Source organism: Oryzias latipes, chromosome 3 (assembly GCF_002234675.1).
Source record: "Oryzias latipes chromosome 3, ASM223467v1".
NCBI lineage: Eukaryota > Metazoa > Chordata > Actinopteri > Beloniformes > Adrianichthyidae > Oryzias > Oryzias latipes.
Window position 1 is genome coordinate 1,420,308 of NC_019861.2, and position 16,685 is coordinate 1,436,992.

At 45.1% G+C, this 16,685-nt stretch overlaps 1 protein-coding gene across 4 annotated transcripts in view; it reads left to right on the top strand.

Annotated features, from left to right (window-relative positions):
• LOC101168670 (C-myc promoter-binding protein) overlaps positions 1–16,685 on the top strand; it is a 98,692-nt gene that overhangs the window by 24,117 nt on the left and 57,890 nt on the right. For all 4 annotated transcript variants that reach the window (XM_020699693.2, XM_011492503.3, XM_011492504.3 and 1 more), the window contains exons 4-12: positions 989–1,058; positions 3,286–3,455; positions 5,679–5,932; positions 6,318–6,384; positions 6,539–6,597; positions 7,605–7,749; positions 8,736–8,911; positions 9,034–9,134; positions 10,171–10,386. In XM_020699693.2, the coding sequence (XP_020555352.1) occupies positions 989–1,058; positions 3,286–3,455; positions 5,679–5,932; positions 6,318–6,384; positions 6,539–6,597; positions 7,605–7,749; positions 8,736–8,911; positions 9,034–9,134; positions 10,171–10,386 (1,258 nt within the window). The remainder of the gene's footprint in view (positions 1–988; positions 1,059–3,285; positions 3,456–5,678; positions 5,933–6,317; positions 6,385–6,538; positions 6,598–7,604; positions 7,750–8,735; positions 8,912–9,033; positions 9,135–10,170; positions 10,387–16,685) is intronic.

The window sequence follows — 16,685 nt, forward strand, 5'->3', positions numbered from 1 at the left end:
TGAGTTTGATTGACAGATTCACTAGCCAATGGTGACATTAGTTGACCTGCTCCGTCAGATGAGTCTCAATATTCACCGTAGAAAAATCTCTCACACACACGGGGAGATTCACAAACGAGAACGGGATTTTGAATGCACAGTCTGCAGTTCGAATGATCTGTGAGTTCACATCACATGTGTAACTAAAAATCATGTTTGTGAAGCACTTACTGTGTATTTCTGATACATTTATTGTGAATTTCTAAAATGTTTTTGTGAAAAACAGTGTGCACATTTGTGAGAAACACTTATTGTGCATTTGTAAAACATTCAGTGTGCATTTGTGAAACACAATGTGTGTGTTTGTGAAACACAGGGTGTGTATTTCCGAATTTATTTTTCACGTTTGCATAAAATGACATTTGTGAATCGGAGCGTGTGTATTTGTAAAACCGGTTGTGTGCATTTCTGATTATTGAGACTGAATTAACTCCATAGAAAAAAGGGGCGACAGGTCACAGCGGGTGACGGGTCAAAGCGGGTGACGGGGGCAACAGGTCACAGCGTGGGATGGGTCACAGTGGGCGACGGGGGGCAACAGGTCACAGCGGTTGACTCGTCAAAGCAGATGACAGGGGCTATAGGTCACAGCGGGCGTAGGGTCACAGCGGGAAACGGGGGCAACCGGCACAGTGGGCGACGGGTCACAGCGGGCAAAGGGTCTATGAATCACAGCGGGTGATGGGTCCAGCGGGTGACGGGTCACAGCGGGAAACAGGGGCGACAGGTCACAGCGGGTGACGGGTCCAGCGGGTGACGGGTCACAGCGGAGGACCGGTCATGCTGAATACTTCTACAACACACGGGTGAGAAAGTTGCGTCATTAGGAACTTGCCTAGAGAGACGTGTTGATTGTTTCGTTGCCTTCAGCGTCACCAGCTCATGCCTTTCTAGTCGTTAACCATCCATAATGTCATAGAGCTCAACAGGCTGCTTTGTTGGTTTTCAGTGGGGCTCCTCTGTGTTCCTGTGTTACAAGAAGTCTGTGGCTAAAACCAACGCGGTGGTGTATAAAGCAGGTAAGCCTTTCTTGGTTTGATGCAGTCAAACACTGATCTGGGCCATAACGTCATTTAAAGGGGTCTCAGGTTTTTACTCTTGTAATTTTTGACTTGAAAGTGAGAAGATAATGAGTGGTCCACCGATATCTGTAACTGCAGTTTTACACGTATCCTAATGAATTAATGAGTGGAGGCAGCACTGTTTAAAAACAGCTATGTGGTAAATATTTAGGGAGTGATTAAGCCTGTCCAGAAGACGAGATCTAATAATTCAGACCAGTAGAATCAGTGAGGACATGGACTAACCTGAGGTCATAAGACCCCCCCCCCCCCCCCCCCCCTGGTTAGTACGGAGCCAATTTGAAGTCAGTTTTTTTCAGCTCAGCTCTGCTCTTTTTAACCAGATGCACCATCAGACCCCTTCACCTCTGAAAACCAGCACTTTTTACAGCTCAGACGTGCGTTTCGGTCACGTCAGAAGATAGGCCTGTTGTCCTGTTTCATGTTAAAGTGAGAAATGTGTTTGTGCCCCCGAAACATCCTATGAGTTTGACATTGAGCAGATGTCTAACTGTGTGTGAGAAACAAAGCCCAAAACAAACGCCAAACTAAAAAAGAGTAAGGATTGTTTTCTAGAGAGAAGTCTAGATATCACCATCTGAACTTGGGCCTGGACTCCTCATCTCAGAGATGGAGGAACTCGCAGGAATGGACCTGTGGAGCTCACACATCGAGCTTTGGCTTGACAGGGAAAGGCGGAGTCGTTTCTGCAGTTTACCACAGCTTTAACAGCTAAAGAAAGGTCATAATCACTATGATGACCACATTATAATACATAATAATATAAATATTTAAATAAACGTGACAAAAAAGCCAGGTTTAAACCAAACTCAAAATATTAGAGTAGCTGTGGTGAAGATTTATCTGTGAAAAAGCATAGTAGGAGTTTGTAAAGTGGGTTTGAGGTGAAAGAGCAGAACGTCTGCTCAGCTGTGGAGGGGGCAGCCCTTCTGTGGGGTAAGTTAAGGCAGGAGGGGGGATCTGGATATGAGCTTTAAATGAGCAGAAATCAATTTAATAATAATTCATACTTTCTTTTTTTGTATTGATTATTTTTTATCTAGTCAGATTTGTGAATTTATGGCTGAGGATCTCCTGAAACTGTAAAATAAACGGTAAAGTTTCTCTGCTGACATTAAATCAACAGGTCTGTGTGATGATCTGTGAGTCCTGCAGAGCAAAATATTATTAAAAAGTTTGATTTTCTTTAAGATTTGATTGTTAAAACAAAACAAAAAAGGATTAAAACACATAAATAGATTAACTGCAGTAATAAGCAAAAGAACTACGGCTCACCAAAGCAGTATTAATGTATTTATCAGAAGAAACATTTTTAACTCTTATGTTAATTATCCCAGCGTCTTATTGAAAAAACATTTATTGATGAAAATAAAACAATAGTTCAGATAAAAATCTTAATAAAATGTAACTTTCACGGAGTCGGAGCTCTGACGTTTGTTCTGCTGCAGACATTTTAAACATGTTGGTCTCTACACAGACATGAAGAAATACAAAACTCTGTTTGATTTTAGCTGCTTTGCTGCTCCTTCTGGGTTTAACTCTGAGAGAAACGGGCCAGAATGGTTGAAAACGAACAGAACCGACCCAAAGTCCATGTCTGCCTCCAAGCACCGGCAATATGAGACAGAGACACCTGATTGGTTAGAATCTGGACCAATCAGCAGCTGTTTGATGAACGTTTTGTCACCTAAACTGAAACTTATGTGAGCAAAATCAAAGATAGGAAAAAAGTGAGATGACACACAACGCATGCGAAAAATTTTGTCTTGCAAACGCAAAAATATTTTTTGAAAGCAAAAAAAAATTTATGGCAAAGAAATTAATTTGCCAGCAAAAAAAATAGAAGCAAAGAAAGGTTGAATTGAAAGCAAGTATTTAATATTTTTATTTGCAACATTTGCGATGTGGTGGCACACATATACCTCCATACTTCCAGACGGAGGCAGGACAGCAGGCCCATCACTGAGCATGGGGAGAGGGCAGCACCCCCTCCCCCCAGCAGAGAGAGGATGACAGGGCTGGAGGTATGAGCTCCATAAGAGGAGGTTTTTAATGAAATGAGGTACAGACAGATGTTGAGGGGGTCGTGGGGGTTTTAGTTCACTCTGTTTGAAACCTCCAGCGGCTCTGCAGGGTTCTGATGGATTGTTCTTTCTTGTTGAAGGGTTATTCAGCAGATATCCAGAGGAGGACTACGAGTCTTTTCCTCTTCCAGAGTCCGTCCCTCTGTTTTGCCTTCCCATGGGGGCCATCATTGAATGCTGGCCAGCAAACACCAAATACTCGCTTCCCATTTTTTCCACCTTTGTCTTCACCGGAGCGTCTGGAGAGAAGGTGAGACGCCTGCCTGTCCATCCTCCCTGCTGTGGTCTGTGGGACTGACTGCAGCCTGGGAGCAGGTGGAGCTCACGGGGAGGCGGGGCCTGTCACACCTGTGCAGCGACAGGCAGGTACACTGGGGCACAGCAAACCCCAAAGTCCTGGGTGTCAGACAGAAACATGGGTCAGTCTGCAGAACCGTATGCTTTTATTTTTGCAGAGCAGAAAGAACGCAGATCTTCACAGCCTGCAGAAGCTGTTTAGTTCCCTTCAAAATAAGAGCATAAGCTTGTGGGCTCACCTGTTCAGTATTTGAACAAGAGCCAAAGCAAAACTCTCCTTTCAGCTCCTGAACACATCAGAATGACTCTGCTTTCAGTCCTCAATATTATTGGTTGTGTCTTTAGACGCCTTTAAAAACTCAGGAAAACTCCATTTGTTCAGTGAAAATAGGTAATAAAGTAATTAAAAAAAGATCTTTATGCTACGGCCTCAAATACAACTGCCACCACGCGATGGGTAGGCGGAACCTTTAGAGTCGCTGCTCCATCTTTTGAAGACAAGGTGGTCATGAATGTAGATGCTGGCCGCCAGTCAGTCAGGCATTATGAAATCAGGCAAACGCCACGGGGGGTGGCAGCCAGACCGCCGGCCGGCAGCAGCTCTGATTGGACGATGTGTAAATGTCTCCAAATCAAGTGCCACGGGGGGGGGCTGTCTAAACACTGTTTGAGCAAACGCTCTGCGCTGGAACCACAGCCACCTCCAACCTCTTCTTCTTTGCCCCTCTGGTGCGTGTTGCTTTTCTTCTAAATGTTCTGTCTTCCTCGTTTTCTTCTCAGCATCAATTCAATTTTAGCCCAAAATCACAACGACATTTTTAACTCTTATGTTCATTTTCCATGGGTCTTATTTTTAAGAACTCCTGTGCTTTTGTCCAAAGTAAGAAAAAAAGATGAAAAAACATTTATTGATGAAAATAAAACAATAGTTCAGATATAAATCTTAAGCGTACTAAAGTGTAACCTCCGGCTGGACAGACGCTTTTTTCTGCTGCAGACATTTCAAACATGCTGGTCGCTACACAAACATGAAGAAAAACAAAACCCTGTTTGATTTTATTGTAGCTGCTTTTGCTTATTCGTACCGGTAATTGAACAGTAAACATAAAATAATAAAGATCATGAATTCAATAGGATAATACTTAACTGAACCATCAGACTAAACTAAACTGGCATTCTAGGAAAAAGCAGAAACCTCAGGGGTGTCCACATGAAGGAGGGCTCCTCCCCCAGGACGGAGAGGCCATGTACCAGAACTGTCCTCTATTCTTCATCATTATTTATCATATAGGCTACGTTCACACTGCAGGGCTTAATGCTCAACTCAGATTTTTTTTTCAATTCGATTTTTTTGCAAGGCCGTTGATATTTCCAATCAAATGTGAACTTTTATGATCTTCCACTGCACGCTTCTGTTTGGTGCAGTGCAATTCATTGAAGCCCATTGAGACGACTGTTGTGATTTTGGGCTTTATAGATAAAATTGAATTGAATTGACCTGAGTTCTGAAATTCCTTTTTCTCAGACACGGTTTGTGTTTTTCACATACCTGACATGTTTCGGTGGAACACCTTCCACCTTCATTAGGGTCGTCATCAGGTGGTGGTGTGTGTGACGTCTTTAAAAGCAGATGGTTGTGACTGAGGCGGAGTCACCTGTCAGACCTTGACAGGTGACTCCGCCCCCTGATGTCTGTTTTTTGCTGGAGGATGTTGCTCCAGGTGTGGGAGAGCAGGAAGCCCCCTCATCCCGGTTCATGGAGGTGTGGGCTCGCTTTCTTATCTCCACCGCCTCCATGATCCATCTGTGGTGTCTGTTGTCTTCAGAGGACTTTGGCCTTTTCCCAGTCCATGATGTGGTTTTCTTGCTTGCAGTGGTCCGTTATGCTGATTTCATGTTTGCTTGAACTGCCTGTTGTCGTCTGGCTCTTGTTAGTATCTCCTTTGTTTCTTTTTCACATTCTTTTTGATGTTCCATTTTCTTGTGATGAAGGTGCGTCCTGTTTCTCCGACGTACGTTTTGTTGCAGGTGTGACATGGGATTTCATAAACCAGCTGGGCCTCTTTTTGTGCCAATCTGTTTAAATGGAACACAGCAGTCCAGCTAGTTCTTCATGTCTCTGTGGACTACACCTTGAAGCCTGGGTGAAGGTCGGGCTCCGTGTCTCTTGTTTCAGGTTTACGGCGCTGCCATCCAGTTCTATGAGCCCTATCCGCCGGAATGCCTGACAAACCAGCAGCTCTGCCGGCTGGGCCTTCTGAGTGCAGAACAGCTTTCCAACACGAACCCTGCCGGTTCTAGCTGCTCCGTCCACACCAACAAGTGCATCTGCCTGCTGTCCCACTGGCCCTTCTTCGATGCCTTCCGGAAGTTCCTCACATTCCTGTATCGATACTCCATCTCCGGCCCTCATGCCCTGCCCATCGAGAAGTGAGTCCTCTAAGTCCACATCCTGGATTCTGCTCATACTTTGAAGAGAGCTTCCCTGAGTGAGGGTTTCAGTTTGACCTCAAGACTTTGACCTTCAACCTCATGCAGTCCTGTCAGGACTGAGGTCAAAGGTCAAAGTGAAACCATCTGGTGAACAGGATCCCTTTTGACAGACAGGTTCAAATCAAAACAGATGAAACTCTAAAGCTAAATGCATTTCCACCAGATTTACTGGGGTTGTTCCTCGACATGTTGCTGATGGAGCGATGTTTTACATTTGCTGCCGCTTAGATTTACAAATATAAAAGGGGGGCGGGGCGCTCTGACACACCGCTCTGCCACCCTCTGTGGTTATTTTTGGCCTCACATCCCCTTCTGTCCACAGGCACATCTCCCACTTCATGCACAAAGTTCCCTTTCCTTCGTCCCAGAGGCCTCGCATCTTGGTCCAGGTAGGACTTTTGAATCCCACTGGAGCCGCTCGCCTGGAACCGTGTGGAAAAGCTGCAGTGCTGCACCTCCTCCATTCTGATGAATACATCACTGATTTGCTGCAGGTCTCTTTCTTGGTTGGTTGAATCTGACTTTCCAGCTTTTTCCCCCCAGCTTTCTCCACATGACAGCCTGATGCTGAGCCAGCCTGCTTCCTCTCCATTACCACTCAGGTAGGAGCAGCCTGCCAACCGCCCCTCCCTGCTCAGAGTCTCAGCCTGCAGCTCCCCCCTTGTAGACATTTGTTACACCCCCTTGTGTGTCTAGGGGTGCTAGGGGGGGCATAACTTAAAAAAGTAAAGGTTTGGCTACCAAGTTGACTGCAACACAAAACACCAAACGAATGTCTCCATAAAATATGACAAATTTATTTACAAATAAACAACCAACAAGAACTAAAAGTGAAGCTAAAAGGCTTCAGGGTGAACCCAGGCCAAAACAACAAACAAAACCCCAACTAACTGCAACATGTAATCATACCTGCAAAGAAAGAAAAGGGAAATCAGAGACAGAACGCTAACCTCCCTAACCTAACAAAACCAGGAGAAAACATGGACTAAACAAAATGGCGGTTCACCCCTACAGCTTCACTTAAACAAAATCATAAACCAAAGGACTAAACAGAGTGGGCACAGACCAAACTACAAAGAACTACGAAGTGCAACACAAACTAAAACAAGTGGAGAAGACATAACAAAATGGAGAAGAGGGCCAAGCTGCAGTGGAGACTGTTGCAGCAAGGCTCCCTTCCCCCTGACTGGATGTCCAAATGGTGGCTTTAAAGGCTGCCTCCACCAGCTGGTCCAATGGGAGGCCACACCCTTTCCACCACACCTGAAAATAATCAGACAAAAACAGACAAAGATCCACAAAAAACACAAGTCCCACTCTGATACAGAAATACTACACAAAACACAAAAACAAACAAACAAAACAAAATCAAATACGGCCACAGCCGTAACAACATTCATCTCACAATTCAAGCTTCAGTTAGAAGATTTGGATTCTCGATTTACAGCAGTAGATTAAATTGATCTGTTGGGACAACTGATTACAGACGTTTGTGATCCCTTTGGCTGTTATACTGTTAGATCTGCTCAACCTTTGTTTTAGAGTTAGTGCGTTATCAGACAGAAACTCGCCCTCCTGTTAAAGCTGAGAGATTCTTTATTCCCCACAGCGGAGGACGCTTCTCCACGCTGCTGCAGAACCTGGGACCCGAGAACGCCGTCACCCTGCTGGTGTTCGCCGTCACCGAACACAAGATCCTGGTTCACTCGTTACGGCCGGCGGTGCTGACCAGCGCCACAGAGGCCTTGGTGTCTGTACGTCTGCCGTCCACACAGCCACTGCACCACATTTCACTGAAAGCAGCAGAAAGGATGTCAGCTGGACTTTGGCTCCGCCCTCAGCGTGCTTTGTACGCTGTTTCTTGCTTGATTTCACTTTAACCTGATGAGGCAGCAACATGGCACTGCCGCACTGTAGAGGAGAACGGGACTGAGTGACTCCTCCCCCCGCCTGGCGTTCCAAACAGGAAGTGGCTCCAAGAAGCCAGAATCCCATAGACGTCTAGGGAGAAATAAACAGCTGTTAGTCAGTCTTTCTATTGGTCAGAAGAAATTTTCTTTCTACATCTTCTCAATAAACTTTTCTTTTTCATGATGCTTTTTCTGTAGTTCAAGTTATTCAAGTTATAAACTGACCAATCAGATGCCTCCGTAAAAGTAGGTGGAGATTGTTGTCCCCCATGTCCAACAATCAAAACAATTGATTGACAGATTTTGTGTAGCCAGCTTTCAAGTGGTAGGGGTGTGGCCTTCCAACATGCTCACTCCTGATTGGTGAGAGTGGTTGCCATAGAAACAATGACTCAGATCAATCACTGCTTATTGCCTCCAACATGTTGGCATCTGTATCGTGAAAAAATGGCAACTGAATTGACCTCATTTGGTTGGAGCTGGAAGTGAGCCTCACTCAGTCCAGTTCTTCTATACAGTCCAAGAGTCTACCTGAAGACCTGGACACGCATGACTGGTCATGCTTGGTGGGACTCGGCATGTGATGCTGCTATAAACACGCTAGGTTGAGGGCTTTAGTATCTGAGTGAATGATCACATTTAATTCATATTATGATCCAAAGAACATAAAAATCTGTTCCATTTAAACAAGAAAACTCCTCATTGGGCTAAACTCACGATCTTCAAATGGGCGGAGTCTGACCCACAAACCTAGCAGAACCGCCCCCCCTTGCTGAGGCCCGAGAGGATCCTTAAGAGTGACTCTGGTCTTCTTCTCTCCTTCTCTGAAGATGATTTTCCCGTTCCACTGGCAGTGCCCTTACATTCCCCTGTGCCCCTTGGCCCTGGCTGATGTGTTGAGTGCCCCCTGTCCGTTCATAGTGGGGGTGGACTCGCGCTACTTCGACCTGTATGACCCTCCTCCCGATGTGAGCTGCGTGGACCTGGACACAAACACCATCTTCCAGTGAGCATCTCCCCCTCAAGCTCAAGAGCGACCGAGAAGAACGACAGAGAACACAAAGTTTGTGTGTGTGTGTGTGTGTGTGTGTGGGTCTCAGTGATGAACACTGCACGCCTGTTTTCCAGCTGTGAAGACAAGCGAGGCCTCACATGGAAGATCCTGCCAAAGAAACCCTGTAAGAACCTCCTGAATGTTCTAAGCAGACTCTACCAGGAGCTGCTTGACGGTGAGTCCTGAAGCCTCTCTTGTCTGTTTCGGGTTTGAATCTCACTGCTCTGTCTGGGCCGGACAGACAAAACGATCTCAAAAGCTTCGGTTCATGAAACCAACCAATGTGGGAGATTTCTTTCCCACCTCTGCTGATCTTAGTGTACAGCCTTCAGGGAAAAGGTTTTATCTTAACGTCCATGTTTTTCTCTGCTGTTAACTAGCAAAGATCCTTTCATGTTTCATTGTTTTCATCAGAGAAAAGCAGATGGCTTAACACGCCACTGGAACAGAGGGGCTTCTGAAAGGTCATGTTGATCATGGGACATCTTCACTTACAGTTGTGCTCATAGGTTTACATCCTCTTGAAGAAATGATGATTTCTTGGTCATTCTTCAGACAATCTGAATAACACCAAAACCGTTAAGTTCAGTAAATTTCATGGTGTCTGTATTATTAACTGACCTCTTAGGTTCTTTTGTTATCAGACACGGTTGTGTGTATGTCAGGTTTGTGACCGTGTCTGACAACAAAAGAACCTAAGAAGTTAGTTGGTGGTTGGGTGAAGCTATTTACTGTCCTACAATTCTGTTTTCCTTCTTGAGCAAACAGATGAGAGCTGCAGGCCTCTTGTGCTGGACAGATTTGACTGTTCTGAACAGCGGGTCACGGGTCTTCTGAGGTGTATATTTGTATAAACCCCTTTTGTAACTTGGGCTAAACTTTATTTATATTGATTACATTTGTATCAGTTTTTCCGTTCTGTTAGAGCGACGGTGGGGGGGTAAGGGCACAAAAGGAAGTTGCTGTAAGTTTATAACTATAACAGTCAGGTGTAAATGTTGGGCTAAAAGGGGCGGGGCCTGTCCACACACCATTAAACCCTTATGACAACAAAAACTTCCCAAACGACCATGTTCAAAAGTTTGCTTAACACCTCGTGTTGCCTCCTTTTGCATCAATGATGGCGTGAAGTCCCTTTTGGTGGTTGTGGTGAAATGAGACGAATTTGCAGCTTCAGTAGCATTAATGTGGGTTTTTCCCCCCGCCTCCAGGTCAGTGTCAGCTTGATGGGTTGCTGGAGCTGAGCATGAGCGATTCCCCGGAGCTGAGCTGTGGGAAAAGTCTTCACACGCTGGAGCTGGAGATTCGGGAAGCCTTCCTGCGCTTCATGGCTGCTATTCTGAAGGGTTACCGTTCTTTCCTCAGACCCATAACCCAAGCACCTTCAGAGAAAGCAACAGATGCAAGCTCTCTCTTCGACCTGCAAGGTATCACAAACAGCACAACCAGCCGCAGCCACAAAATCAGTCCGTCCACCTCTGCTTACTTCCCAGCAGCCCCCTGCCTCTGCAGTGCGATGAGCTCGTGCTGTGTTTTCAATCTTTTCTGAGCCACGGCACACTTTAACCTTGACAAAAATCCCGCGGCACACCAGCATCCCAAACGTAAAAATGGAGAAACTCATAGTCTGTATTGATCTACAGCCCCTCACGTTAGAGGTAAGATCGGGCCTAAAAAATCCAGCCCGACCCGACACAGGCCCGCGGGCATTAAAGCCGAACCCGGCCAGAACCCGACCAATTAACTTGATTTGCAGGCCCGAGCCCGAAGCAAACCCAAAATTTCAATTTATCCCATAGTATTTTTGGCAGAAAAACACGCAGGATTTAAGGTTAAAATAATCTACATATTTTTATGATCATGATAAATGCATTTGCAGAATGAAATTACGCTGGAACACAGAATAAGAGGCCAGGCAAAGAGAGTGAAAGAGAGACTTGATGCGCACTCGCTTAATGTGGAGAAATACTGCAGCCGCCGCGGTGCGTGTTTGCCTTTTCAGTTCCCCTGTCTGAAGTTTATCCTTGACTTCCTGCTGCTCCATATCAGGGATACCTAAACAAAATGGATGCAGGCTTGTGGAGGGAAGATTACATTCACGACACGTGCGCAGAGCTGCGGGTGGCCGGCGCCCCCCCTTTTTCTGCCAGTGGCTGGACCACAGTGTATGTCAATCAACGGTGGGCTGGTGACTGGTGGGATAGAGGGGGCGGGGTCTACCGGTGTGTGTGTGTGTGTGTTTGCGTTCGGTGAACATTCTCCCTCTGAGGAAGAAAAAAGCTGGCTGTGCCTTTCGGTTCGTGCGGTAACCGTTCTGACATACAGGATTAATAAAGAGCTGTTTGACAACCGCCCGCCTAAGGAGCTTCTTTGCAGCCATAAAATATATTTATTAAAAAAGTCAGGGAGAGAGAAGCCCGGCCCAACCCGACCTGGACGTATTAATTGTCATTTAGTGCCTGACCCGAATTTCAGGTCCGGTCGGGTTCTGTCTCGGGCTTAAGATCTTACCTCTACCTCACGTACAGTTACTTTAACCCAGTGCATCCTGGGAGATGTAGTGATGGCAGACAGACTCTCTTCTCTGATCTTCATGGTTTTGTTCTCTTGTTCCACGGTCTGACACCGGATTCTGTGGAAAGCTACACCGCTAAAGACGAGCTTTAGCTGGTATTTCTGTTGGAACTGAGAGACTTTATGAGCAGAATCAGAACAAGGAAGTGAAGACTTTAACCACTTCTGATTGGTCAGACTGATGACATGTGATTAAGCCTTCAAGAATGATTGGTGGAGACAGTTAAAGGGGCGGGACTTTTCCTAAAACAGCTGAAGCTACGGCTAAATCGCTGTACCGTCATTCTTATCAAAATGTCTTTTATAGAATTAAATAAACACAAAGAAAAAGTATTTTATGATCTTTCATATTCCTAACTACTCAGTGTTTTATCAGGGCCTGTTTGGATGAACCTGATATCCTGGAGATGGAAATGTTTTTAGATCAGTTATGAGGGCAATTTCCCACGGCACACCTGACCATCTCGTGTGCCGCGGCACACTGGTTAAAAAACACTGAGCTAGTCTAACCCTGGAGGCAGTTTAAATCCTGCTGCTGAAGCCAAACACTGATTAAAAAAAACAATGTTCTCAATGCTGAATTAAATTCACTTTTATGTTTTTTCAATGACTGTGATGTGTCCTACCAAGATTTTGCAGAATCTTTTAAGGTGACAGTGTTTTATCAAATGCCACATTTTGCATTCGTCTTTAAAGAACAGTTAGCGTGAAAAGTTACAATCTTTTGAAGCCTAAATTTAAATATATTTTTTGCATAGCACTGTGATAAGAACAGATTTAGCCAAGATCCTTAACTCTTTCAGGGTTCTGTGTTACCTTTACCTCGGGTTACTCGGAGAGGAGAGCTGCTCTCCCGTTCTCCCCTCCTACCACTGCTGATCCTTGCTCATTCTTAAACATGCACAACAGTGTGGCGACCCGGGGTTTAGCCCCGCCTTAAGCCCCTAAGACTCATACGCAGTGGGGAATCACGGGTGTAAATTTCCTCATAACTGAGGGATGTAATGTTGATTATATGGTTACTGTTTGTAATTTTATGGATGATACCTCAATTGTCAATAAGTAAAAAAAACAACAGAAAAAAACCATAACTGAGGAACTTGTGAACAGAAGTGAGCTGCCTGCTGTTTGACCCGACTCCTCCCACAGTGAGACCGAAATCTGTCTCAAGACTGGGAGTCAGGATATTCAGTGTCAGGCTGATCGTGTTGGTTACAACATGCGGCTTGTACACGGGTGCGGTTATGTATGTAAGAAGTAAACTTGCTTGTTGGAATTGGGTGGGTGCGGCTTGTAATCAGGTGCGCTCTATAACCCGGAAATTATGGTACCTTCCATGGTAATTATTCATGATATCTGTAGACATTTCCATTCAGGCTAATAAACATGAAACAGTTTTATTGTTAGGGCAACATCTTCAATATCTTCACCTCAACTCAACTCAACTTTATTTATAAAGCACTTTAAACAGAAGAAGGTTCACCAAAGTGCTGAACAACACAAAAATTAATAAAAGCACATGAAAATATAAAGCATAAAACACATAAAATCGGTCCGGATTCCAACTCAGTTAAAAGCCAAAATGAAAAAATATGTTTTAAGAGCAGATTTAAAAATACTAAGTGAGTCTGTCTGTCTGAGGTACAGGGGCAATTCCTTCCAGATTTTTGGTCCGAAGACCGAGAAGGCTCGGTCACCTCTCAGTTTTCTCCTGGTCTTCGAGACGACCAGCTGTGTCTGATTGGTCGACCTAAGGGAGCGGGGGGGGGGGGGGGGAGTGTACACCTGAATCAGGTCAGACAGATATTTTGGAGCGAGTCCATGGAGACATTTAAAAACAAATAGGAGAATTTTAAAATCAATGCGTAAGCGAACTGGGAGCCAATGAAGAGATGCTAAAATGGGAGTGATATGTTCTTGTTTCCGTGTACCAGTTAGAAGACGGGCAGCAGCATTTTGGACTAACTGCAAACGAGCAAGTAATTTCTGGGAAAGCCCAACATAGAGAGCATTACAGTAGTCCAAACATGTTGAAATAAGAGCATGGATTAAAATCTCAAAGTCATGGCGAGAGAGGAGAGGTTTAACCTTGGCCAGTTGTCTCAGGTGAAAAAAACTGGATTTCACCACTGAGTTGATATGAGCATTAAAAGTAAAATTGCTATCCAGTTTCACACCTAGACTTGTTGCTGTCTGTTTCAGGTGATCATTTAAAACGCCTAACACCTGTTGGTCCAGGAACAGGTGGAACCGCTTTAGCTGAGTTCTGCCTTGTTTCTCTGACCAATGATGCTGACTGTCCCTCGTCTGATGCCGTCTCATATTTGTCTTCCTCATTCTCTTCCTCACTCATGCTGCTCTGTCTCATCCTCCTCACTAAACCTCTGTGGCTCCCCTACCATCTCTCTTCCTCCTTCTGCTGATAAATTTCCTTCTTAAAATAAACTAAAATAAGACTATATGTAAACTTTCTGTAAATTCTCTGAAAAATGACTTACTCAAGCATCAACTACTGACTTTAGGTAACAAAAACACATCAAAATGTTGCGGTAACACAACAACCAGTGCTTAAATAGTGCCATGACATGAGAGGCGCATGTGACAGGGACATCCTTTTTTACGTATGAATAGAAAGTAATCGCTCATCCACCACCGCTGATGATGTGGCGTATTTGCACCAAGTATTTGCTGAGAGATCAGGTGATCTAAAGCAGTGTTTTTCAACCATTTTTGAGCCACGGCACACTTTAACCTTAAAAAGAATCCCGCGGCACACCAGCATCCAAAACTTTAAAAAGAAGGAGAAACTCTGTATTGATTTACAGCCCCTCCACAATCTCACATGCATTTTTGAGATAATTGTTGCAGAAAAAGCTGGAAACTGCAGCTGTTTTTTTCTAAAAGATGCAATAAAAGTTAAGTTAGAAGATTTAAAAACAGTTTGAAGTGTGTTCGTTGGTTTCAAGACGTTTAACGACAGATCTCCTTGTGCCCTGTCACTCTCACAACCCAATGCATCATGGGAGATGTAGTGCATAAAACGGCCGGAGATCGGTTTTCGGAGCTTCATGGTTTTGTTCTCTTGTTCCACGGTCTGATACCGGATTCTGTGGAAAGCTACACCGCTAAAGACGAGCTTTAGCTGGTGTTTTTGTTAGAACTGAGAGACTTTACGAGCTAAATCGGGACAAGGAAGTGAAGACTTTAACCACTTCTGATTGGTCAGACTGATGACATGTGATTGAGCCTTCAAGAATGATTGGTGGAGACAGTCAAAGGGGCGGGACTTTTCCCAAATACAGCCGGAGCTGCAGCTGAATCGCGGCACGGTCATTCTTATCAAAATGTCTTTAATAAAATAAAATAAACGCAAAGAAAAAGTATTTTACGATCTTTTATATTCCTAACTCCTCAGTGTTTTATCAGGGCCTGTTTGGATGAACACAGAGCTGAAATCCTGGAGATTGGAAATGTTTTTAGATCAGTTAATGAGGGCAATTTTCCACGGCACACTTGACGCGGCACACTGGTTGAAAAACACTGATCTAAAGTACAGTAAAGAGATTTTTAAAAGACATATATAGAAAAATATTTAACAGGTGTGAAAAGAAATGTAGTGTTTTGGCATGTGTTATTGTGTGTGTGTGTGCGTGCGTGCTGAAACCGGTGCTCGCGCGATGTAGGGGGGAGGGGGTCAGCGCGTGTGAGGGTGTGGAGCACATACACGCGTGGTCAGTCGCCGTTTTGGACTTAAGGAAAAAGTAATAAAGAAAGTTTCTCTTAAAGAACTGAGACTGGTTCTTCTGTTTAACCCGCCCCGGAGGCTCTGAGGGTTCCAACGAGGGAGTGAACCCCAAAGGAAGATCAGCCTCACCGTCTTATTCTGTTCTGCATCCAGCGGCTCATTTTTAGATGTCTGCGCACTCAAAGGCTGCAGGGAGGGGAGGGGGTGCGGGCCGGTTTAGGTGATCAGAGTGACTTGCCGCCTGCTGGCTGTGCATTTGGGATGCAATGCATAACTGATGCTACCACAGTTTGTAGTGGCTAGTGGGGTGGCCGACACCTAGCCACTGGGGTTGCGCCACTGCTGCTTGGCACTGCTACATCCACCACAACGGCTTTCCTCTGTTCTTTATCCACCACTACAATGTCTGGTTGGTTCTCCATTACCATCCTATCAGTCTGGTTCTGGAAGTCCCACAGGATCTTTGCCCTCTCATTCTCTACCACCTTCAGAGGTGTTTCCCATTTTGACCTTGGGGTTTCCAGTTCATATTCTGCACACATGTTCCTGTATATTTTTCCAGCCACTTGATTGTGGCGCTCCATGTATGCTTTACCTGCCAGCATCTTACATCCTGCAGTGATGTGCTGGATTGTTTCACTGTTGTTCTCTTTGCACAGCCTACACCTTGTGTCTTGTCTGGTGTGGTAGATCTACACCTTGGGTCTTGTCTGGTGTGGTAGATCTACACCTTGGGTCTTGTCTGGTGTGGTAGATCTACACCTCGGGTCTTGTCTGGTGTGGTAGATCTACATCTTGGGTCTTGTCTGGTGTGGTAGATCTACACCTTGGGTCTTGTCTGGTGTGGTAGATCTACACCTTGGGTCTTGTCTGGTGTGGTAGATCTACACCTTGGGTCTTGTCTGGTGTGGTAGATCTACACCTTGGAACTTGTCTGGTGTGGTAGATCTACACCTTGGGTCTTGTCTGGTGTGGTAGATCTACATCTTGGGTCTTGTCTGGTGTGGTAGATCTACACCTTGGGTCTTGTCTGGTGTGGTAGATCTACACCTTGGGTCTTGTCTGGTGTGGTAGATCTACACCTTGGGTCTTGTCTGGTGTGGTAGATCTACACCTTGGAACTTGTCTGGTGTGGTAGATCTACACCTTGGGTCTTGTCTGGTGTGGTAGATCTACACCTTGGGTCTTGTCTGGTGTGGTAGATCTACACCTTGGGTCTTGTCTGGTGTGGTAGATCTACACCTCGGGTCTTGTCTGGTGTGGTAGATCTACATCTTGGGTCTTGTCTGGTGTGGTAGATCTACACCTTGGGTCTTGTCTGGTGTGGTAGATCTACACCTTGGGTCTTGTCTGGTGTGGTAGATCTACACCTTGGGTCTTGTCTGGTGTGGTAGATCTACACCTTGG